The 23,601-nt window shown below is 65.0% G+C and overlaps 3 protein-coding genes across 5 annotated transcripts in view; 1 reads left to right on the top strand and 2 right to left on the bottom strand.

Moving 5' to 3' along the window:
* Positions 1-785, top strand: part of ZC3H18 (zinc finger CCCH-type containing 18) — a 55,273-nt gene extending 54,488 nt beyond the window's left edge. For 2 of the 3 annotated variants that reach the window (XM_069497890.1, XM_069497889.1), the window contains one exon: positions 4-785. In XM_069497890.1, coding sequence (XP_069353991.1) covers positions 4-205 — 202 coding nt within the window. In that variant the 3' untranslated portion in view covers positions 206-785. The remainder of the gene's footprint in view (positions 1-3) is intronic. The other variant, XM_069497891.1, reaches the window with a different exon arrangement.
* Positions 786-8,493: 7,708 nt separating this feature from the next.
* CYBA (cytochrome b-245 alpha chain) lies at positions 8,494-14,186 on the bottom strand. The gene is made up of 6 exons (XM_069456289.1): positions 14,067-14,186; positions 11,807-11,876; positions 11,305-11,379; positions 10,997-11,080; positions 10,375-10,456; positions 8,494-8,763 (listed from the first exon to the last, which is right to left on the bottom strand). Exons 1-6 carry the CDS (start codon positions 14,122-14,124, stop codon positions 8,548-8,550), a joined length of 585 nt encoding a protein of 194 aa, XP_069312390.1. The 5' UTR covers positions 14,125-14,186; the 3' UTR covers positions 8,494-8,547.
* Positions 14,187-15,033: 847 nt separating this feature from the next.
* MVD (mevalonate diphosphate decarboxylase) lies at positions 15,034-23,389 on the bottom strand. The gene is made up of 10 exons (XM_069456386.1): positions 23,271-23,389; positions 20,172-20,242; positions 19,576-19,690; positions 19,200-19,346; positions 18,594-18,793; positions 18,230-18,304; positions 17,916-18,134; positions 17,448-17,563; positions 16,326-16,434; positions 15,034-15,663 (listed from the first exon to the last, which is right to left on the bottom strand). Exons 1-10 carry the CDS (start codon positions 23,338-23,340, stop codon positions 15,583-15,585), a joined length of 1,203 nt encoding a protein of 400 aa, XP_069312487.1. The 5' UTR covers positions 23,341-23,389; the 3' UTR covers positions 15,034-15,582.
* Between the last annotated feature and the right edge of the window lie 212 nt (positions 23,390-23,601).

Below are 23,601 nucleotides of genomic sequence, written 5' to 3'. Positions count from 1 at the left end.
CAGGAAGCGCCAGGTGTCACCACAGTCGAAGAGCTCCAGCAAGGTCACCAGTGTGCCTGGTAAGGCCTCGGACGCCGGCGCCGCCGCCAGCACCAAATCAGGGAAGGCCAGCACGCTGTCGCGGCGGGAGGAGCTGCTGAAGCAGCTCAAGGCGGTGGAGGACGCCATCGCCCGCAAGCGCGCCAAGATCCCCGGGAAGGTGTAGCGGCCGCCCGGCCCTGGCAGACTTCACGTTTTTATAAATAGGGTGAACACAGCCGTTTTGGATTTTGCAGTTAATGTCTTACTTTGGCTGTGATTCTTTTTAAAAATTAAAAAAAAAAAAAAGTTTCTCAGCCGGAAAAGAAGCCACACACGAAGCGACGCCGCAGCCTCCCGCCAGACAGACAGGTCAGCGAGCGACACACAGCACCGGTTCTGTAAATTATAAGCCCCACCCTCCAGCCGCCTCCTCCCTCGCCAGCCGGGCAGGCGCCACCCGCCGCGCGTCCCTGTCCCCCGCGCAGCGGCTCCGACTCTTCCTCAACTGCTGGCAGCCTCTCCCGTCCCTCACTCGCCCCCAGGATCGAAAATATATATATATTCTTGACTAAAGTCTGATCGGGAAATGTTTCCTGTCTTTTATTTTAAACATCAAATTGTTTTAGTTGATTTAAAAAGAAAAAAAATACAGAAGAAAAGACCAAAAAAAAAAAAAAAAAGGCCAAGGGTATTGTTGGGGCGTCTGTCTAATGTGGAGGGTCTTTTTTTGAGGGGTCTCCTAAAATAAAATATTTTGATAAACAGTTGTCCTTGCGCTGTGGTCTGTGCCTGGCCCTGCCGGCTGGCAGAGGGAGGATGCGGCGGGGACAGGCTGGGCTGTGGTCCGGGTCCCGCAGGGAGGGACAGCTCCTGCCCACTCACCTGCCTGGCCAGCCACCCCCGCGGAGCACTATGCCTTGGTTTCCCAGCCCTGTTCCCTCTGAGTCCTGGTGGGGCTTCCTCGGCGTGAGCTGGTGGGCGCCTTTGCGGCCGTGGGCCTGGCAGGTCTGCAAGGGGGTCTGAGTGCGCAGGGAGGGGTCGCGGCGGGTGCCCTGGGGGCTGCTGGTGACCACTCTGGGCCCCGCCCCCGTGGTGCCGGCTGCCGTCCCTGTCCTGGCTCCGTTCAGGGGAAGGCTCACTCCGCCCAGCACAGCTGCTCCCTGCCTGGCAGGGCCCGGGTGCCCAGCCTCAGGGACCCACAAGGTCACTGCCCCACCCCCTCCCCAAGGTCAGTGGCAACTGGAGCCGGGTGGAGGAGCAGGGGCTGCAGGACCCCGGCCAGGCCAGGTCTTCCCGCTGGGTGTGGACTGGCAGCTGGTGGCAGCAGCCCCCGGCTTTGCTGTCCCTTCCTCCGGGGACCCCTGTGCAGAGGGCCCTGTCCTAGGAGGCTGTGGGCCACCGCCACCCACTGCGCCACAGGTCCAGTGGAGAGAACCCTGCGGGCCCAGGAGCGGGGGTGGGTGGGCCTCCGTGGCAGTGTGGGTGCTCCCCGGCCCCCACCCTCCAGGGGGTGTGCAGCTTCCGGGGTCCAGCAGAGGCGGGACGAGTGCCCTGAGGCAGGAGCACATCATACCAGGGAGACCCCGTGACTGCAGCCCCTGCCCCTCCCTGCCCAGCTCCCCTCCAGCACGCCCCTCCCCTGCCTCCGAGCGCCCACCCACATACCTGTCCCCTGACCACCGGGGCGGGGGCTTGGCGATCGCTGTGCAGCCCCACGGGGACCCCTGCCCTGGGGAGGCACCCTCTCGGCCTGCGAGGACTCCTGCCAGGGAAAACCCGCCAGAGGGGGAGAGCCAGGCACGGCGCCACGCCCACGGGGACGGTTCCCCTCGCCCACCCCCAGCGGCTTCCCGCCGGGCACCGCGGCGTCCTGGTCCAGCCGCCACGGCAGGCACCCTCCCGCTCGCACCTTCGCCGCTGTGACTCGCCCCCCTGTCACCCTGGTCAGCTTTTCAGTTCCTGCCTCCCGCTCCCCGCTGGGAGGGACCTGTCCTGCCACCAGCAACCGCAGAGGGACTCAGGCCGGCGGCAAACCCTCCTCGGGCCGCCCCGGACCCAGGCCCACCCCATCCAGCAGGTGACTGCAGGGCCCCCAGTTGTGGGTCCGTCCCCTTGTGCCTTCCTGCCGGGGCTGTCTCCTTGGGGCCGGGGGCGGGGCCCAAGGATGTGGTCAGAGCGGCAGCCTGTCCCAGCCACCACCTCCAGGATGCCCTCAGGCCCTCCTCCCACTGCCTTTCCAGTCTTGCCCAACCTGGGACTTCTGCGCTTGCCTCAGCGGCCGCAGGAGCAAGACACCACCCGGACCCCCACTGCCGCCTGCCCTCGGGGACGTCTCCCCGGCACTGGCCGTCACGGCCCCCGACCCTGACAGCAGCGGGGGCAGCGGGGGCCGCCATGGGGAAGGGCCTGCGGAGTGGGCTCACAGCCCTCACGGAGGGAGCCCACTCAGCTGCTGTTAAGACGGAAACAGCCTGGACAGCCCAGCAAGACCCGTCTCCACAAAAAACAGAAAAAGTAGCGGGTGGTGCACAGCTGAGGAGGCTGTGGCCGGAGAAGCTCTGGGGCCTGGGGGTCTGCGCCCGACCCCGCCCTGGGGAGGATGACTCAGGGCGGGAGGAAGCAGGAGCTCCCCAGGGCCGCAGGAGCTGGGCTCACCGGCCCCTGCCTCGTGTATGTCCGACCCGGGTCGTCCGGCCGGGTTGGGGTCAGGGTGGGGCTCTGGGAGGACCCTCCTGTCCCTGGGGGGCTCCCTGCTGCCTGGTCACTCACTCCTTGGTCCCTGTCACACTTTCCACTCACCTGTTCCCCTTCTCACCCACTTGGCTGACCTCACTGCCCCAACCAGGTCCCGCCCAGGAGCCTCATGGGGACAGCCCTGGGCCGGGTGCCAGGTGGGGCCACTGGCCTCACCTGGGGGTGAGGGTGGGGCCTTCCTCCCCTTTCCTTGGACTCCTGTTTCCTTTTCCTTATTCCCTCTGGCTCCTCCTTTTCTTCTGCCCTCTTCCCCTCCTCCCCTCACTTTCCAGCGATGCAGGGTATGGTTGAGCAGGTTGTATACTGCACAAGGGCTCCCACCTGAAATCACCTTTTCCTTCCCTTCCCGCACTGCGCCCTAAAGAAGCCACCTTGTGGATCTCGGTGGCTCCAACTCTGTCCTGTGTAATTCTGTCTCCTCACCTGCGCCTTCCGCCTTCCTTGTCCCCTGCTGCTCCTGCCATCCCTAGGAAACTCCCTCGACCCACAGACTCAGGGTGTTGAGGCAAGAAAGTCCCTGAGACGGCAGGTCGGAGCACCCTGCCCCCGGCATGCCCTGTACCCGTCCACAGGTCCTGTCCCAGGGGCTGGTGTCCTGCAGCCGCCGCCGGACAGGCAGGGTGGGAAGCAGTGTGCGCTGGGGGCAGTCGGGCCGTGCCAGGCTGAGGGAGGGGAGCACCCTGCTCTGTGCCAGGCACAGCTCCCGACACTGGAAACACAGGTGGGACCAGCACAGACAGTCCCTGACCCCAGGGAGCTCACATGACCTTTAGGGGACGCACCAGGGGATGGAGTTCAGGGGCGGGGACAGGTCTCAGCTCAGCCTCTGGGGGGCTTCTCAGCCCGAGCTGACCCAAGAGGGGTGTCTCTCCTGTTTGGGGGTGCAGTAGCTTCAATTGTGTCCCCAAAAAAGGTTTGTCCAAGTCCTGATCCCTACCTGTGAACGTGCCCTTACTTGGGAAAAGGGCCTTTGCTTTAGGGTGAGGGTTTCAGGGACCGAGGGACGAGGCCGTCCTGGATTAAGTGGACCCTAATCCCAGGACCCGTGACCTCGTAAGACACAGAAGAGGAGGAAACAGAGAGGCATGGGAGGGACCACGCGGAGATCCGTGTGAGGACGGCGGCAGAGGTTGGAGTGATGCAGCCGCGAGCCCAGAGGGCCGCCAGAGCCCGCGGGAGCAAGAGCGAGGCCTGGGACAGATCCTCTCTCAGAGCCGCCGGGGGGAATTAACCCTGCGGACAGCTGATCTCAGACCGCTGCCCTCCAGAACCGTGTGCAGATAAGTTTGTTTCGTTTTAAGCCACCCAGCGGGTGGTACTTGGTTAGGACAGCCCTAGGAAACACTTATAAAGAGTGAGCTCCCCATCACAGGAGGTATGCAAGCAGAAGTGGAGGGCCACAGGCAGGAGCATTATGGGAAAGGAGACTCGATGCATCAGTCACCCTCGACTCCTCCCAGACTGTGGGCTGGGGGCAGGGGCTCCCTTAGCCACACGGGGAAGACAGAGGCCAGAGCGGACAAGCCCGGAGTCACGGAGCCACCAAGTGGAGGCCCCGGGGAGCCCAGGTGTTCTGGCGCCTCCTCCCGAAGGGGGTTTCCTCTCCAGAGGGACTGAGGTTTTAAGCTTAGAGGACACTTTCTCGGACTCCGTTCTGGCAGCGCCGGCAGGTGAGAAAAGGCCGGAAGGCGGTGACACTCCCCTCCCACCACCGCCCCGACGCCGGACACTGTAGACTCTGACTGGAGAGGACCAGGCTAGACAGACCCCTCAGGCTTGGAGCGTGGCCAGGCCCCGGGAGACCCTCCCCAGGATGACTTCCAGGCCCCAGCACTCAAAACTTCCCACCGTCCGGTCCCCAGCTGTCTCCTTTTCAGCTAAGCAGAGGCCCCCTGCCAGCGCCCACCCCACCCCACCCCACAGCACCGAGGGAGGGGGGAGCTGCAGGTGGGTTCCTGGGGTCTCCTTAAATGAAGGAGCACCCCTTCTCACGGTGCACCGCACTTCACAGTGTCCAGGGCTTTCGTGCCTCCTCCACCTCGGACTTTTTAGTTTTTATTTATTTATTTTTTAGAGACAGGGTTCCGCTCTGTCACCCACGCCGGAGTGCAGTGGTGTCATCACAGTTCACTGCAGCCTCGACCTCCTGGGCTTAAAGGGATCCTCCTGCCTCAGCCTCCCAAGTGGCTGGGACCACAGGCCACCACAGCCAGCTAATTTTTCTATTTTTTGTAGAGATGGGGTCTCACTATGTTGCCCAAGCTGGTCTCGAACTCCTGGGCTCAAGTGATCCTCCCACCTCGGCCTCCTAAACTGCTGGGGTTCCAGGCATGAGCCACCACACCCGGCCTGTCTCAAACTTTTTATCTTCAACTTTTGTGTCAATAAAACTACAGAAGCCAAACAGAGAGACCTGAGGACCCTGGCTGCCCCCCAAGTCGGTTCTGGAACCTCTCCCCACTGTGCAGGAGGAAGGGAATGTGACAGTCACCTGTCCTTGATCATTTTAGATTAAAAAAGGAACCAGCCTGATGTCCGCCCACAGGGGAGGTGAGGACTACACAGGAGGGGCATCGAGCCCGGCCCCCGGTGCCAGAGCCTGGGGAAATCACACAAGTTGGATCAGAGCAGCGCGTTGCTGGTGGGCTCAGCCCGAAACGCTCCCACAGCAGCGGGAGACCCAGCCACCGCAGGGCCACTCGTGGCTCCGTGTGCAGGTGCTCAGGATGGGTGGGGTCCTGGGGGGGGCAACAGGCTGGCACCGCACAGGGGCTCCACGGGTGTCTGTGACGTGATGCACAGCGGGTGGGGACCCACGGGGACAGGAGGAGGAAGTGCCTGCGGCTGGGCACTTCCCAAGGAGGAAGCAGCGCCCGGATTTTCCCCAGGTGTGGCCCCAGTTATAAAGAGTCGGGGCAGCCAGGTCCCTCGCCAGGTGCACCGCTGGGACGGCCGCTAGGTGTGCAGGCTGCTGCAAGCCCATGATGGTGAGCCTGGCACGGCTCCCCGCCCCCCACCCCGGACGGTGCAGCCAGGATTCTCCAAGCCCTGGGACCAGGATGTCGGGAGGGGCCTGGGAAACCGAGTCCAGAGGGAAGGGAGCCAGCCCCACCCAGGCCCTGGGAGCCCTGGCATCTGGGTGCCTTGGGCTAGGGGCTGGCCTCTGGGCCTCAGTTTCCCCATCTCTCCCCTGGGAACAGAGCAAGCTGGGTGGCAGTGAGGTGCCCCTTCACTGGGCACCCCCTGACCACCCGCCTGCCTGTGTCACCAGCTCCTCCCCAGCCTCTTGCTTCTGACCTGGTTTCCCACCAGCCTGGCCCGCCATGACCCCCCACTCTGGGGGGGGCCCCACGCCCATGGGACCCAACGCTGCTACTCTGCCGAGGAACTGCCCCTTGGCCAGCCACCCCCACACCTGCTGGCTCGAGCTGCCAAGTGGGAGCAGGCCCTGCCTGTGGCCCTGGTGTCCAGCCTGGAGGCGGCGGGCCACAGAAGGCAACATGAGGGGCGCCCGGCTGAGACCCAGTGCCCGGTGCTGCGGCGGGAGGAGGTGTTGGAGGCGGACACCCATCAGCGCTCCATCTCGCCCTGGCGATACCGGTGAGGGCTGCGGCTGCCCCGGCAGGGCGTTCTCACCTGCCCCTTGGCACGGTGCTCGCTCCTTGGCACACCCACCCCGGACCTCAGCCCAGACCTTGTCATCAGGGGCGAGGCAGAAATCCGGGCCCCTACACCACCCTCCCTTCCCCTGCCGGCTCCATCCTGGGCGCGAGGGCGCAGGGCCGGGGGCGGGCTGCCGGGAGCGGGGCGGCGCTGGACCGAGCCTCACTGCCCGTCCCGCAGCGTGGACACGGACGAGGACCGCTACCCGCAGAAGCTGGCCTTCGCCGAGTGCCTGTGCCGCGGCTGCATCGACGCCAGGACCGGCCGCGAGACGGCGGCGCTCAACTCCGTGCGGCTGCGCCAGAGCCTGCTGGTGCTGCGCCGCCGGCCCTGCTCCCGCGCCGGGACGGGCGCGCCCACGCCCGGGGCCTTCGCCTTCCACGCCGAGTTCATCCGCGTGCCCGTCGGCTGCACCTGCGTGCTGCCCCGCTCGGCGCGGTGACCGCGGGGCCCGGGGCCCTCCCGGACCCAGCGCCGCCTATTTATGTGTATTTATTGCTATTTATGTCCCCACCCCGCCCTGGGGCTTGGACCAGGCCCCCGAGCTCCCTCTGCGCAGCCTCCCCGGGAGGAAAAAGTGCCCCTGTATTTTATTAAACTATTATTTAAATGTAAACGTGTCAGGAAACTGATAAACACGTCCTAGAGGGGAACAGCAGGGGCACAGTCTCCCTCGCCACTGACGCCAGACTCCAGCGTGTCCTTCCAGAAGGGTCTGTGCGTGGACCAGCAGGTGCCCTAGGGTGGGGTGGGCTTCCACACGGAGGGGAGCACAGGTGTGCTCTGCTCAGCCCGGAGGTTTCCACCGCGACCCCTGGAGACGGCTGCGGACGCGCGGTGGGACAGGGCTCCGCGCCGGAAAGCCAGGGCAGGACCCTGAGCATCTGGGGCAGCCCCCGGAACAGGAGTGTCAGCGCGGGCCCCAGGGGGTCTTGGGTATGGACCCAACCGCCATGGCGAGTCGCCCTCCTCGGAGGGAGCTTTATCCACGCCCCCACCGCGGCCGGCAGGTGCCTGGAGGCCAGAGGATACCCGCCCCGCTGGGGGTGTTCGGTGGGAGGCGGCTGGAGGGGGAGAGCAGGCTCCATTGCGGAGAGGCCGGGCCTCAGCTCCGCCGGCTGACATTGCCCTTGGGCCGCCGCGCAGGTGTCACGCCCCGCCTCCCCCGCTCCAGTCCTTTCACCGCTGATTAGCGCCTACTATGTGCAAGTTGCGGGCGGCTGCGAGGGGAGCAAGGACTCACACCTGGGAGCCTCAGGTGCGGCTTCCTGGGGGAGGCGAATGTTTATTCAGCACGTACTTCGTGAGTTTCCAGTAAGTGCCCGCACGAGGACAGGGCCTCGAACAAAACGGACGCGATCCCCCCTCCCGAGGCCGGGGCTCTGATGAGTCGGGGGCAGAGGGAGGCGGGGGAGGGGCTGCCTCCGCGACGCCGAGCGAGACCTGGAGGACAGGGCGGCGCGCAGCCACCGGAGTTCCCGCCGGGCGCACGGCCGCGTCGGAGAGGTCAGTGAGGCGGCGCGGGGACGGGGACGTGGTGGGGACGGCGCGGGACGCGGCTGGAACCTGGACTCGCGCAGGAGACAGGTGGGGGGGCCGAGGGGCGGGGGCCAGGGTGACCGAGGCTTTGCGGGACACTCGGAGGCAGAGTCGCCGTCTCCCGCGCGGGGCGCACCGAGGGCGTACTGGAGGGGCCGAGTCCCGAGCGGAGATTCGTCTCGAGGGTTGACTGGGGGCGCGGGGCTGAGGCCAGGCCAACCCCGGGGTCCCCGAACGGCGGGGCTGGGACCCGCCCAGGCTTCCGTGGAAGGAGCCCGAGGGCGAGGCTGCCCCCTCCCGCGTCCTGCCCCCGTGGATGCTGCGATCAGCAGGGTGGCCCGGTCGGGACGCGCCGCTGCCCACGAAGCCAAAATGGGCACCGGGACCGCCGGGCAGCGGACGGGCGCGTGGGCCGGGGGGAGTGGTCGCCGCCCCGCCGTTCGCCCCTCCCCCCACCTGTCCCCCTCCCCTCCCCCACCTGCCGCCCCGCCCCAGGAAGAGCCGCGCTCCGACAGTCACAGCCTTTATTGAGGGCGCCCCCCGATGGCCGTGCGCAGGTCCGAGGGGACGTCACACGACCTCGTCGGTCACCGGGATGGGGTTGGCCTGGGGGCCGCCTGCGGAGACCCCAGCTGCCGCCTCCTCCCCCTCGCTCGGCTTCTTGCGGGCCTCGGCCGGGGGCCGGGGCGGGGGGTTGCTGGGTGGCTGCTTGATGGTGGCCCCGACTTGCGGCCGCTCCCTGGGCTTGGGCTCGATGGGCATCCACTGCTCCCCGCGCACGGCCGCCTGCGGGCACGGAGGGCAGGGCTGGGTCACGCCGAGAGCCGCCCCGGGCCCACCCGCCAGGGCCCCGGGCCCACTCACTTGCGAATCCCAGAGGGGCTTTCGGGGAGGTTAGGCCACCTGGGCCGGCCTGACGCCCAGCAAGAGAGAAGCGCCAGGGAACCCCTGGGTCTCTGCAGACGCCCTGGTGGCCAGTTCCAGGCACAAATTCCAAAATCCACCAGGTCCCCAGGCCTCCTCTCAAGGGACCAAGGGCAGGAAGGACAGGGAAGAGCCCAGGAGAGCAGGGTCCTCTTCACTCACTCACCCTGGATCCCCTCCTGGCCCGCACCCTCCCCAGGTCGCCCGGGCATTTCACAGATGCATGGTGGGGGCTGAAGCCTGCAGGGCAGGGAGGGGTGGGGGCTCTAAAAATACAGACTCCTGCCCCATGCCCTGAAGTTCTGTTGCAACAGGTCAGGTAGACCTGGGAATGTGTATTTTTAACTTAATATCCCATAATATTTGATAGAAAAAATATGCAACATCATATACTTATGAAGCGTAAGAATAAACTGGACACTGGCGATCCCACCTCCCAACTTAAACACGGAAACAGCCAGGGGCCGGCGAGGCTTTAACAGGCAAATAAGCGAATACTTCGGGGACAAGGCCAGCAGACACGCGAGAGAAAGGAGGACATTTACAATGGCTAAAACTTACAGAGGATGAATAACTTAAAATGCATGTGATTCCTGCAAGTTCAGAAAAAGACAAAAACCCCAGTAGGAAAATGGGCAAAGGCTGAGAATGGGCGACTTACGGGAGGGAAACCGGGACAGCTAAAGCGCGTGCGGAGGGGCGCAAAGTCGTGGTTAGAGACACGGAAGTCAGAGTCCCGCGCCGTCAGCTTTGCGTGTTAACTGGCAGGAATGGTGGGTGGGGAGGTGGGGGAGGGGCTGCCGCGGGGGCCAAGGGCACAGAGGCTGGCGCCTGACCCCTGGCCCCTGACCCCTGGCGCCTGACCCCTGGTGCCTGACCCGGCAGCTCCCTCTGCGTTTAACCCAAGGAATCCTCACTCAGGTCTGCGGCTGTGTGTGGCAGTGAGGAGCCGGGGGGCGGGCGGGTGGCCCCGGGAGACACACACTCCAAGCACCCAAAGCCACGAGAGCGCTCGGCAGCAGGGAGGATTCTAGGCGTGAGTCGGGCAGAAAAGTACACGGTCGCTGAGATGTGCAACAGGGCTAGCACCACTGGCACACGCTTAGAGCACACAGACACTGCACGGGCCCTGGGGATGAAGGGTGACAAGCCAGGGTCGAGGGCTTCATCCTCCCAGAGACGGCGGGGGACTCGGGAGGCAGCTCTCTGCCCAGGTCCAGGGCAGGCGGGAGGTTTCGCCCAAGGCCTGCGCCCGCCTGCCCCAGAGCCCTGCCCTCCTGGTTGCTTTGTGGCACACACAGCACGTCAGATGTGCACAAGATGGTGGCCGCGGCTGTCGGCCCTGCCGTGACAGGAGCAGACACTCCGGCTTTCGTGGCTCTGGCAGCCACAGAGCCAGCCGGCCGGGGCCGAAGGTGTCAGGGACCGGGGCTGGGGGTGGCCAGGGGGCTGACTGCAGAGGACGTGACTCACCAGCAGGTAGATGCCACTCGCGATGGCCAGGCAGGCGGTCCCCAGGATGGTGGCGAGCAGGAAGCCCGCGGGCACCGACAGCCTGAGTGGAGGCGGGCAGGAGGAAGGGCACAAAGGCAGTCAGAGAGGGGCCTGCAGCCCAGGCCTTGGGGACAAGGCCACAAGGTGTCCCCCAGACAACGGGATATGTGGCTCTGCCAAAGTTTGGCTTAACTTTTGGCCCCTCACGCCGGTGTCTGCCTTGATTTATATGTTAAGACGCTGGGGACACTTCTGTTGGGCTGCCACGTTGAGAGGACGCCCAAGGAGCTGCAGAGTGGCCCCTCCCAGCAGTGGCCCACAGGGCCAGGGGCCATCCGCTCACAGCCTCAGACCCAGGTGGGAGCCTCCTGCTGAGCCCAGAACAGCCAGTGCCGTGGATTCAAGCTCCCAGGGTTCGGGTGAATCGTTACGCACAGCAGACGATGGGAACCTCTGCCAGAGCTGTGGACCTGGGCTGCGGTTTGGAAAATACCCAGGCAAGGCGGGGCTGGGCTCTCCTGTCTGGGGAGCGGGGCCAGTGGGGGCGTCTCCTCCAAGCCTCCTGGTGCCTCGAGTGGGCAGGGCCGGGGCGGGGACTCACATGAGGTGCAGAACAGCCCGGATGTAGTAGTTCCTGGTGAGGGGCCCGAACAGCTTCAGCACGGTGGTCATGTACTTCTGTCCACTGGGGGAGGAGACAGACGCTGGGGTCCCGGCCTGCCCGACTCGGTAACCCACCACTCCCCACGCCCATCCCTGGGCACTCGGGCCTCTTTCTTCCCAGGAGACGATGTCTCAGACGGGGGGGACCAGGCTCCCGCAGGGCCACTAGGCAAGTTCTCGGCCTATGAGTTCCGCCTGGGCCCCAGGCCCTGGGCGGACCCCAGAGCAGGTTGGGGGGCCACTCACCAGCGCTCCATGGTGGTGCCCTTGGCCCGCTTTCCCCGGGGGTACTCCAGCAGGCACACAAACACCCCTGCCGCGCTGAGGCGCTGCGGTTAAGGAGCAGCCCCTTTGCTGATGAGAAAACAGAGTGGTGCAGCCACTGCCGGAGGCCACACAGCTGGGACACAGCCGTGCAGGGCTCCAGCTAGTCCTGGCAGGGAGCGAGGGGCTGGCCGGGGAGGGCACAGAGGCCAGGCGGGGTCCTCAGGGCCGGCCTTCGGGGTGCCCACGCCTCCCACCCCTCATCAGGGCCCAGGCCTGGCCGGTCACCACCACGCAGCCACGGGCAAGTGGCCTGGCTGCCCAGACCACTGGGGTTGCCCGGGGAACGGGAGAGAACGGAGCTCCCCACACTGAAGCACGGTGCTGGCGAGGGGTGGCAGTGGCGCCCCCCTCCCCCCCCACCCCAGCCCCTGCAGTCCTGCCTGGCACCCGGCCCCTCCCGGCCTCTCTAGCGGAAGGATACATGGAGTAGGCGCCGAAGTACCACTGGGTGAAGCGCCCAGCCGTGGCCACGATGCCCCCGGTGATGAGGACTGCAGGAGACAGGCGGGTTAGGAGGGCGCCACAGCCCTGTCCCTGCGGGGACCCCCAGGGCCTTGGCCACCTCCCCTCCTCCACCTGCTGTGGGCGACCAGGCCACCCAGAGCTGGTGACACCGTCCACGCTTGCCCCCAGCCATGGGGTCAGGGGTGCTTCCCCAGGAGGCAGGTCCCGTGACAAGGGGCTGGCAGAGTGGCCGGGGGACACGGCTGGGGCGAGGTCCCTCTGGGTCCCCGGAGCTGCTGAGGGACGGCTGGCTTGGACGCCCCGCTGGGCCTTCCCCTCTGAGCTTTGGGACCCCAGGGGGACTCGGGCGGTTCCCCTTGTCATTCGTGTGTTTGCCTCGTGTGCTCAGACTGTGCTGTTGCTGGGGGTGTCCGCCTTCTCCACACCCGAGTTCCTCTCCACCCTGTTCCTCTTTCGCCTCAGTTTCCGTCATCTGAAACTGCTCTTGCTGCACCTGAACCTGGCCGGCAGCCGCGCAGCCTCGTCCTTCCCGCTCAGCCCCGCGCGGTCTGGCGGACTCCTGTCCTCCGTTTGCTCCAGCTGTGCAGTAACTTTTCCGTTTCCCGCCAGCATTTGTGTGTTGGGGAGGGAAGGGCCGCTCCTCCCACTCTGACCACGCAGCACGTCGTCACTGTCCCCGTCCTGAGCCTGTCTTGCTGCCATCAGCACGGGTGGCAAAGGCACCCCTTGCTCCCCAGGGAGGCCTGAGGACTCATTGAAGATCCAGCAAACGTGTGTGAGCACCTGGGCATGCTGGGACTCCGCACAGGTGCGGGGACGCAGCAGGGGTCAAAACAGACAAGGCGCGGGGCCCCTGGTCTCTCGCGGGGAGGCAGACGCAAACATCAGACAGTGGAGGGCCAGAACCCGGACGCCAGGAAGGGCCAGGCATCTAGGTTAGATGCTCTGAGTAGGTGACATCTGAGTTGAGAAATAAACGCAGCAGCCAGCCAGGAGCTTTGCAGGAGAAATGGCTTCCACTAAGGCCCTGCGGCTTGCTCATCGGGTCCAGGAACAGAAAGGAAGCCGTGGGCTGGAGTGAGGAGGAAGCGGAGGGCTGGGGTGGGCAGGGCTGGAGCAGCCAGCGCTGTCATTGTTCATGGTGGAGCCACCGGAGGGCGTCAAGCAGGGAGGCTGTCTGCACCCAGGGTACCAGAGCCCAGGGCTCCCAACTGGGTGGCCTCTGTCACCCCTGCTTCTTGGAGGGAGTCTGGGGAGGAAGGACCTGAGGCTGGTCTGCAGGGCACAGCCTGTGGCAGGCAGGGTGACAGTCCCATGGGACAGCACTGGGGAGTTCTCAGCCAGTCTGATCTCCCTGGACACAGAAGGGACTGCAGGGCCCAGGCCCCAGAGCCTCCCACCCCTGAATGCTGCTGTGGAGCTCGGGGACATTACTCCATGCTGCTGCCCCGCCTGCTGTCCCAGCCGCAGGGAGGCTGCTAGGAGCCCCCGGGGGGCCTGGTGGCTGGGCTCTCCCCCCACCCACAGGTGCAGGTCCTTCCTGGCGCTGGGGCACCCACACAGCCTGCAGGACTGACCGCCTCCCTGCCCTGTCCTGAGAGGTTTCTGTTTCCAGATACAGCTCAGGGTGAAGCTCCACCCACCGTCCCCTGCACCCCCAAGCAAGGCACAGCTGGGCGAGTGGGGGCGCCGCGCAGTTGGGCTGGGCAGGGCGGCCCCTCGGGGTGGGTTCCAGGCGCGTTGTGAAATCTGGGCCCTAGATGGAGGCGCCGTCCACCCCGGGGATGACCCGTCGTCTCCGCCCCAGGAGCCCGGGGAGGGAGCCCCAGCCCGGCCGGCTCGGGAGGAGGGGAGCCCCCACTCCAGGGCACGAGGGGTGCGGGGGTGGGGTTGGCTCCCCAACGGGCGGGGCGGTGGCTCCCCGGAAACCACCGGGCTGAACCGCCTCTTCCCTGCGCTGCAACTTCCTCCTCCGCGGCGGGGGAGGGGGCGGAGGAGGGGGCGCCAAGCACGACTCCGGCCTGGGGGTCTGCGCGGGGCACCGGTGCAGCCCGGGGTCCCGGAGCCCCCTCCTCCGCACCCGCGGTCTAACTGTCCCGCCCCGAACTCCAGTCTGCTCGGGGTCCCCCACTTCCCCTCCTGTAGCCGAGGTCCCGGCTGGGGTCTGGGGGGACCCCATCCCCAGGCCCGGCCCCGCTGCCCGGCCGCACACTCACTCAGGCCAGACGCCAGCGCCTGCTCGTTGGCCCACATGGCCCACTCGATCTGTCCCATGGTGGCGGCGACACGGCTGGGCGCGCACTGAGCGCCCCTGGTCCCTGCCCGGGGCCCTTGAGCCCGGCCCCGCCCCGCAGCCCCGCCCCCGACCCCAGGTGACCGCCCGGCGGGCGCGGCGCCTGCGCTCTCCCGCTGGATCTGCTGGCCTGGGGCCACCCGCTCCCAGACCCTGGAACCCCCACCGGCCTTAGACCCGGGAGAGGCTCGGCCCCGCGGCCTCCGCAGCTTTCGCGTCCCCTTCCAGCGACTACGGGGGTGGAGTTGTTAACCCAGGACTTCCTCAAGCGTTGAGCGTCCCCACCCAGTCACCCCAGCGCGATGCAGCTTCTGACCCAGAGGGTCCCTAGAAGCCCAGGACTTCCTCAAGCGTTGAGCGTCCGCACCCAGTCACCCCAGCGCGATGCAGCTTCTGACCCAGGGGGTCCCCAGGCTTCTAGGAAAAACGATGAGAAGGCGGCTTCCCAGACAGGGCTAAGCGGCCGGCCCAGGGCCCGGACTGCGCCTCCGCGGGGCCCTGGGGCTGTGCTCGCCCCGCCAAGTGCCTCTGCCTGACACTGTCACCAAGGACGTGGGCGGCTCCCGGACGCCTGGCATGGGGACCAGAGGCCTCGCCCCCTTTCCTCCACCTGGCTCGGGGCTGGCACAGGTGTGGTCAGCCCGGGCCAGAGACTGCGGCCCCCTCCCAATGTGACACGCCCGCCTTGAAGGGAGGAGGACGGGCTTGCAAAGCCGGGAAAGCCCCTTGCCCTCCCCGCCCGGGGCGGAGGCTCAGCCTGTGCGGGAGGCGGCTCTGGGGGCCGGAAGGGCTGTGGGGCCTCCCGGGCGGGCCACAGGACCCCTCAGAGCAGGGACCCCAGAGCGCTGGCTTAGGAAACAAGAGAAACAGCGTGAGGCAGGAGGTGAGCAGTGCTGGGTTTATTCCTGTGGTCGACAGGCTGCGGCCCCCAACGCACCCAGATCCGCGGGCCCCACCCCTGCCCGGCCGGGAGCCGCCTCCCCGCCCCCCCAGGAAACATCACTGGTCATTTATGAAGAAACGGTCCAGCCACACCCTGGCCGGAGTTCAAGGTCTGGCAGAGGCACCATCGCTGCCACCCCTGAAGCACTTGGGGGTTTTCTGAGGCAGCCAGTCTGGTCCCCACACAGTGACCGGGCCCCAGAGGGACGGGAGTCCCGCTGAGCTCCTGTTTGGGGCTCTGAGTGGGCTGGGGTTCAGGGTTAGGTACACGCCACCGCTCCACACCCAGCTGTCACACCAGACCCCAATCCCATCTCAGCAAAGCAGCCCAGGCAGGGGGACAGTTGACACACTTGGGGGTCCCGCTGCTGACGCCTGGACGGCTGCAGGTCTCACGCCACTGCCCACGGCACGGTGCCCACTGCCAGGAGCCCAACAGGGCGGCCTGGCCACCACGCCACTGCCCAGTCCCAGCGAGGCGCCCTGCTCCCGTGGCGTCAGGCAGCCGGCTTCGGCAGGCCGTCGGGGCCCAGGAGGTGAGCGTGGGGGTCGTCCAGGACTTGAGGCCCCGGCCCCACCTGGGGGGAGAGAGAGCAGCGTCAGGTCACTGGGAGATGGCAGCTCGAGCATCGCAGGGGCCCGGGGTCTTCAGGAGGGAAGGGGTGTGGCCCCCTCCCGGCCCCCTTTCCAGCCCAGTCAGAGGTAGGCAGGACTCTTCAGGCAGGGCCACCTCTGCCGGCTGAGCACTCCCTGTCCCGGGCCTGTCCCGGTCACTGCCACAGCACACAGACTTGGGCTGGGGAGCAGCAGCCCTGCGCAGAAGGAGGACTCCTCGGCCCAGGTGGCCGTGACCACGGACTTGGGGCTGCCCCTCGGAGCAGGGTCAGGACGGGAGGAGGGCCTGGGCTGCTCCTGGTGGGGGGAGGACCCCCACGGGTGGAGGCTGCACCCTGAGCACCATCCCAGAAGCCGGCTGCCAAGAGAGGGCACAGTGCCACCTGTCTCCCACCCAGGCCCAAGTGTCACAGGTCACCTGCACGTGTCCACTTTAGAGCAAGTGAGTGAAGCAAACACAGGCCAAATGCCCTGAAAGCTGAAAGTACTATTACTGCTACTTGCGTGCCGTCGGTGTTGTTAGCATTTTGGCTTCCTGCCTGAGACCGACGGGGGGAAGGGGGCTGCCCCGCGGGCCGGAGGAGCCCCCTTGCAGGGAGGAGGCGCTGCAGCGTCCGGGCCTCACCTGAGTGGCGATGACGTATTTGATGCCGCCGGGGGTGGGCTCCGTGGCCAGCGCGGCTTTGAGCTCATCCGAGAGAGGGGCGGGTCTCACCGGCAGCCCCTGCAGGAACCTGGGACAAGGAGGGACGCAGCGTGTGATGACACAGCGTGTGACTCCGTCTCCGTGGAGCGTCCAGCCCGGGCAGCTCCAGAGACAGGAAGTGGACAGTGGCCGCCAGGGCTGGGGAGGGAGGTGGCTGGTGGCTGCTGATGGGGACGGGTTTCTCTTGGGCTGGTGAGAGAGTCATGGGCGTAGACAGAGGTGACAGCTGCACAGCACTGGGGACGCGGGAGACACCACAGCACCGTGCACTTTAAAATGGCTGAAATAGTGAATTTTATTTTATTTTATTTTTTTAACCAAAAGCCAAGGCAGGGATGCTGAGGGCCCAGGCTGGGGTCAGTGAGGGGAGGGCTTCCGGAAACTTCCACCGCCGATTCCAGCTCCCGAGCCCCCCGCGCCCCTCAGACGGGGAGACCTGCCACCCCTGCAGGTGGCCAGAGACCTGGGGGGTCAACACGCTCAGCCCCCAACCACCGCACGCCATTACTGCCCCCGCTGCGGGCAGAGGGACGTCCCCACACCCTTCCAGTCGCCCTCAGCCAGGAGGTGCCTCTCACACAGGAGCCAGAAACCACCAGGACACCCGGGGGGTCAAACACGCTGTCCCCAGCGCAAGGCCCGGCCGTGCTGCGCCCGGGAAGGGGGACGTGCGGTCGGGCCCTGCCCGGGAACACGCACCCGGCACAGACACCGCGGCAGCACCGGCCACTGTGACCAGCTCAGACTGGTCTCGGTAAGAAGGAAGCCGGGGCTTTGTTTTAATCGTTTTCTATAAAACGGCTGACATTTAGCGTACGCCTCGGAACGCGGGGCGCATCTCCTGGCAAAAAGCACGACAAGCAGCTCCCCGAAGGGGCGGGGCCACGGGCTCCCCATGGGGCGGGGCCAAGCAAGGCCTGGTGCTGTCCTCACGCCTGTGCGCGGCCTGACGCTGGGGGGTGGCACGCGGGTGCGGGGTGCCATGACCTCCGTTCCTGGCAGGGTGTTTCCCACAAAGGGGGCGACGGGACCCACACTCACTTGTCTCCGTTCGACTCGGGCGGGAAGCTGTGCCTCACGGCAGCCACAAATTCAGCCACAGTGTCGTCCAGGGTGAAGATCACGGCGTTGGGGCCCGCGTCAAATGTGTACGCCACCTGGAACCTCAGCGGTCACCCTGGCTGTCCACACAGCGCCTGGCCTCATCCCCCATAACCTCTGATCTTCCAGGGGACCTGGGGTTTCCCAGAGCTAAGTCAGGGCCCTCGGGGCCAAACCAAAGTGGCACAGTGTCCCCGAGTGGCCGGTACGCGTGACCTCTGCCTGTGAACTGGGGAAGAGGTGGGTGGGGCTGTGGCCGGAGTGAGCCGAGAAACGAAAGGGAACAGAACAGGCTGGGCTGCGGGCCGCTCCGCACAGGGCAGGCTGCAGCTCCCGGGCACTGGCTCCGCCACAGCACAAGCCTGAGCAACGCCCACGGGTCCCAGGGCTGGGGACTGCCCGCGTCACCTTGGTGAGCCCGTGGTGGGCGTTGAAGCGGTGCACCAGGTGGATGATGCGCCGGGAGGTGTCGTTGAGGTAGGAGATGGGCGGGAAGGTGTCCAGGCAGGTGGCGTGGAACTGGTTGCTGTCCCTCATGGTCAGCTGGGCGAAGCCCTCGAAGTCCCGCTCCCGGATGCAGCGAGTCATCTCTGCCAGGCTCGCCGGCACCAGGGCCTCGGCCCGGAACTGCGAGGACAGGCGAGTTGCAGGGAGGGTTCGAAGCGCAGGCGCCTCCACCCAGGCCTGCCGGGAAGCGCAGGGGGCCAAGCCGGGCGCCTCACCCGGAGCAGGGGGCTGGTCTCCACACTGGTCTGCATGCCGGCCGTGCTGCTCGTCAGCTTCCTCTCTGCGCTCACCTGCTCGAGGACAGACCGTCTGGGCCAGGCCCACAGGGGGTCCCTGGCTGACACCCCCCCAAACACTTGGCCCTCGCTCCGCTGGCACGAGCAGCTGTGGCCTTCTGGCACAGCAGAGGTGACACAGGCCTGGGAACAGCCACTTCTGGAGAGCAGGGGTGTTTCTCCACTCCCCCAAGCCACCCTGGGAGCTGAGCGAAGCCAAGACCAGCACCTTTGTGCCCATCCTCAGCACGGCCCTGAGTGCCAGACAGAAGCCCCCAACGCCCCCTGCCCCCACCCTGCTCACCACGAGGATGAGGACTCGGAGTTCGGGCCAGTGCGTCTCGGGGGCCACCTGCCGGGCGACGCTGTCCTTCCCGTCGGCGCGCTCCCCCATGTGCCACACCACGAAGCCCCCATGCAGGCTGCGGCAGGCGCTGCCCGAGCCCCGTCGAGCCACTTCTGAGAGGTCCCCCTCGACCCCGTAGACCTGGGCCAGGGTGTAGGCTGCAGACACAGGGGACGAACTCAGAGAGCCCAGGCACCCCACCCCCAGGGAGCACCCCCCACCCCACAGGTGACAGAACTAGGCCGTCAGCTTCCAGGGCCAGCACGTGCCGGCCCGCCCCGCGCTCACTCAGCATTCTCAGAGCCCGGCTCTGGCACACGCCCGCGAGGCCAGAGCAGCGAGACACCCTCAGGGGGACATGGAGCTGCCAGGCTGACACCCCAGGGGGCTCTGGGCAGAGGAAGATTTAGCGTTCGGACGTGTGTTCCGGGAAGACTGGCCGGGGAGGCCCCTGTGGCAGGGTACTGGATCGCTGAGCCGGCGCTGGGCTCCCTGGCGCCACAGGAGCATGACACAGCTCTGCTGCTGCAGCTCGGAAGCCCAGGGCCTCTCCGGGGCACCTACCGAGGCAGGCGTAGCCCGCTGCGGAGGACGCCAGGCCCGCGGCGGTGGGGAAGTTGTTCTCCGAGGCCACGTGCACCTTGTAGCCGAGGCTGGGGGAAGGCGGGGCTCCGTCCTGAGCGCTGCTCCTCTCCTGGGCCAGGCGGCGGACTGGGGGAGAGGGGACAGCAGGTGGCACAGCTGCCAGGCACCCCCACCCGACCTGCGCCTGCTCTCCTGCCTGGGGGGCACGGCTGAACACCAGGCCTCTGGGCCTCGGACTTCCACGCAAGCCTCCGTCCCGGGAAGGCCCGGCCCTGGCCCCAGCCCCAGCCCCGCCGGTCCGGGAGGTGTCCCACAGCCCGCCCTGGGAGGACGGTGCCTGGGCGGCCCGACTCACTCTCCGTCAGGCAGGCCTGCAGGCGCGGCTGCCCCGCCTCCTCTTCCCGGCCGTTCAGCCAGACGCGGTCCTCGGTAAAGTCCTTGCTGATGGCGGCCGTCGTGGTGGTTCTCAGCTGGGAGAAAACGGGGCCACCTCAGAGCAGGGCCAAGCCCTGGTGCGGCCAAGCACCCCCTTTCCCCCTGAAACAGCCTCTCCCACCCACAGCGCTTGCAGCTGCCCCCTGAGGCAGGGACAGGGAGGCCAGGCCTGAGGCCAGCCTGGGCAGTGGCGGAGCCCGTGTGGCAGAGACCAGGTCTGGGGAGAACTGCGGGCACAGGGCACGTCCCAATAAGAGGGATTTCCAAAGGGGCCCCTGGGGTGCTGTGAGCGTGTGTGAGCCCATGTGTGTGAGGGGCCTCTGGGCCGTGTGCACGTGCGTGCGCACGTGTGTGCGATGAGACCCTGGTGTGCGTGCTGTGCCAAGCACTCCTCAAACTGGAGACGGAGCAGACACCTGACTGGGCTGGGGGGGTCCCTGCTGCGCAGTCTGGTCCCAGCCTGTAGGTACAGACGTCCTAAGTGTTGAACAAAGCTTTGCACACGCTCACACTCACCTGGTCCTGGTGCAGTGTCACGCTCAGGGAGGAGTTGATGGGCAGGATCAGCTCCTCATTGCGCTTCCCCCCTGGAAGGGACAGCCAGGGCCAGGCCAGTGGGTTTCCTGTCCCCCACTGTGCTCCCCCTTCCACATCCCCCCATCTGCCTCCATCCTGCTCTCTCATTGCACATTCTGAGCCCTTCTGCTGCCGCTGCACCCCCACCTTCAGGAAGCCCTCCTGGATTGCTCCCCACCTTGGCGATCAGGCTCCCAGGGCAGAGCTGGAGGCCAGGGCACCCCTGACTCATTCTCCTACTCTGTCTTCTTTCATGCACTTCACAAACCACCTCTGAGTGCCTGAGCAGTGATCTTCTAGCTCTGCCTGTCTTCCCAAACAAAAGGAGCCCAGTTCCTAAGAGCTGCTAAATGTCACTGCTCACACTCCCTGGGGACACTCAGAACCACCCCCACTCCTGCCCAGCCCTGCCACCGCAGCATGTCACAGCTAATGAAGACGGCCCAAGTGGGAAGTTTGCCCCGGGGAGCACCGCACGGCACTTTATGTAGAGTCTTATTTAAAAACATCTTCGTCAGGCGCAGAGTATGCTTAGCTGTGTGCAGCGAGGTCTTAGGACAGTGGACGTCTCGAGGACGGTCAGTACTAACACCTGGCGGGGAACGCACAGTCCTGCGTAGCTCCCTAGAGCACCGCTCTTGCCAGGCTGGGGGCGGGCAAAGTGGACGCACTTCCCCTGTTCCCTCCACAAGGATGACAGCGGAGCCTGGAGTCACACACAGGACCCCAAGGTGAGAGGGGGCCAGCCATGAGCAGTGCGGGGGAGCCCCAGTCTTTCCATCTCGTGTGCCCCAGACTGCGGCTGGGGAGGCTGGGACTGCCAGGGGGTGCCCGGCCCATGGGAGCCTGCTCACCCCAGTGGGGCCAGGAAGGGCGGCCTGCCAAGACAGCTCTCCACGGCCACTGCTCTGCTCCAGCCACGCACCACCCCATTCACGAGGGCCATGTGGAGCCAGACTCCCCCAGCGGCCAGGCTGGAACGGGCTGCTTCAGCCCTTCCCCTTCCCTGTCAGTGCAGACCACGTGGGGGCCGGTCCTGCATCCCACCCGGAGCACCCGGGGAGGTGCTCCTGCCCCGCCCTGGGGGACAGCCGGGAGCTCCACAGGACCCAAACAGAAGGCTTACATAAGACCCAGAGGCTCAGAACAACTCGAAAACATACAGGTTTCAATCAAAAATCGTTTGTCACAGCAAGAACAAAGAAGATCTCAAACTGAAGGAGAAAGACAGCAGAGGCCAACGTCAAGATGGTTGAGATTACCTGGCAAACACACGCAAGCCGCCGTGATAAAATTGCTGCAAGGAACACACCTCACGTTCTCAAAGGAACAGAAATCCTTGGCAAAGAAACAGACGACATGAAGAACAAGTGGAAATCATAGAAGTGAAGATACAATAACTGAAATAAAAGGCTCAGCGCGTGAGCTCAGCAGCAGGACGGGGAGCGGAACACCACGGGAACTAGCGCGTGAGCCGCCAAAGGAGAAAAATCCCATCATCGTACCAAAAGACAGAAAAAGCATCTGACAAAACTCAACCATTCATGATAAAAACTCAGAAAAATAGGAGTAAAGGGGAACTTCTTCAACTTGATACAAACTTTCCAGACTGAATGCTTTGGCCAGGACCGAGGCCAGGACGTCTGCTCTCACCACCCCCACTGAGCTCCGTGCTAGAAGTCCCAGCCACTGGGATAAGGCAAGAAAGGAAATAAAAGGCACACAGATCGAAAGGAAAAAGTTTTTTAAAATCATCCCTATTTGCAGATGACATGATTGTCTACATAGAAAATCTCAAGGAATCTATGAAAAACTCTTAGAACCGATTAGTGAGTTCAGCAAGGTTGCAGAACACAAGATCAACACATAAAAATCTATTTTTCTCCATCCTAGCAACATGCTGCTGTTGCAATTAAAATACAATGCCACTTACTATCACTCAGAAAACCCTCTCAGGTGTTACTCTAACAAAACATGTACAGACTCGTGTGCTGAAAACTACACATGCTAATGGAAGAAATCAAGGATCCAAATACACGGAGAGACATATCTCGGTCACAGAGGGAAGACTCGGCATCGTAAAGATGTCAATTCTTCCCAAATCCATATGCAGACTTAACCCAATACATATCGAAATCCAAGCAAGACTTTTTGTAGCTATAGAGAAGGTTATTCTAAAACTTACACGGGAATGCAAAGGAGCTAGAGTAGCTAACCGATTTTGAAAAGAAAAAATAAAGTAGAAAATCAGCTCAACCCAATGTCAAGACTTACTATACAGCTAAAGTCATCTGGATTAGCTGTAGTGTTGGCAGAGAGACAGACACAGATTTAAGGAGCAAAACAGAAAACCCAGAAACAGGCCTACACAAATACACAAAAGTACTTTCCCATGGAGGAAGAGAAGCCTTTTCAACAAATGGTTCTGGGATAACCGGACATCTATAGGCCGAAAAAACCCTCAACCCAAGTTTCATACGTGATGCAAACAATAACTCAAAATGGACCAAAGACCTAAGCGTAAAAGTTAACCTCTACAACTCAGAGAAAAACACAAGAGAAAACCCCTAGGATGTAGGGCCAAGCAGAGAGGTCGTGGACCTGGCAGCAAAAGCCTGACCTGTAAAGGACAAAGTGACAGACTGGACTCATAAAGTTCAAAGCTCTGAGGCCTGGCGCCGGGTCCCCTAGGTAAGGGGGCCTTTGGGGCGCCCCGAACAGCGAACGCTCAGACCCCGGCGAACGAGCCACCGATGCGACTGGGACGGGGACGAAGGACATCGGGGCGTTGCACCCGGGGTCCAGCACGTGGCAGGTAAACCTGCGACAAGATGCTGATCACCAGCCGCAGGAGAAACGCGACCTAGACCCACAAAGACCCGGGGCGGTTCGGAGCGGCTGAAACAAACCAGCCTCGGATGCGGGTGAGGACGGCGGAGCCGACCCGCGTAGCTGGTGGGCACGGAACGCGCCGAAATAAACGACCCCGGCGACACGCGCCCCTCCCGCGCTGCGGCCCGGCGCTGTCCGCGCACTCACAGTACTTGATGACCGCGATGTTGACCGGCGCGGTGCAGGTGACGGCCACCAGCGGCTCCTGCGAGGCCATGGCGAGCCGCGCCGCGTCCCCGACCCCACAGCAGCGAGGCGCCTCGGGCCCGACCCGGCCTGCTCCGCCGCCTCACGCGCTGCCACGCGATTGGCCCGCGCGCCCTTGTGCTTGAGTGCCGACCAATCAGCGGTCGGCCAGGCCCACGCTTCACCTCTCAGCCAATGGGCGGGATCGGATGATAGGCTGCAGCCTCTGAGCCCGCCCCCACTCGCCGGGGAGCGCTCGCTGGGCCTGGGGCCGCGCGGGGGCGGGGTCTGG

Source organism: Eulemur rufifrons, chromosome 23 (assembly GCF_041146395.1).
Source record: "Eulemur rufifrons isolate Redbay chromosome 23, OSU_ERuf_1, whole genome shotgun sequence".
Lineage (NCBI taxonomy): Eukaryota > Metazoa > Chordata > Mammalia > Primates > Lemuridae > Eulemur > Eulemur rufifrons.
Note: the sequence above shows the minus strand (reverse complement) of the source record. Positions and strands in the feature narration are given on the sequence as shown.

What these genes read in the sequence shown, in the direction of transcription:
- CYBA (XM_069456289.1), bottom strand. Translation starts at nt 14,124, where the DNA reads ATGGGACAGATCGAGTGGGCCATGTGGGCCAACGAGCAGGCGCTGGCG. An exon ending in GGCGCTGGCGTCTGGCCTGA is followed by an intron (nt 11,877 to 14,066) that starts GTGAGTGTGCGG and finishes TGTCTCCTGCAG; the next exon opens with TCCTCATCACCGGGGGCATC. An exon ending in CGGGCTGTTCTGCACCTCAT is followed by an intron (nt 10,457 to 10,996) that starts GTGAGTCCCCGC and finishes GCCTCCACTCAG; the next exon opens with GCTGTCGGTGCCCGCGGGCT.
- MVD (XM_069456386.1), bottom strand. Translation starts at nt 23,340, where the DNA reads ATGGCCTCGCAGGAGCCGCTGGTGGCCGTCACCTGCACCGCGCCGGTC. An exon ending in TGACACTGCACCAGGACCAG is followed by an intron (nt 19,691 to 20,171) that starts GTGAGTGTGAGC and finishes GTTTTCTCCCAG; the next exon opens with CTGAGAACCACCACGACGGC. An exon ending in TCCGAGTCCTCATCCTCGTG is followed by an intron (nt 18,305 to 18,593) that starts GTGAGCAGGGTG and finishes GTCCTCGAGCAG; the next exon opens with GTGAGCGCAGAGAGGAAGCT.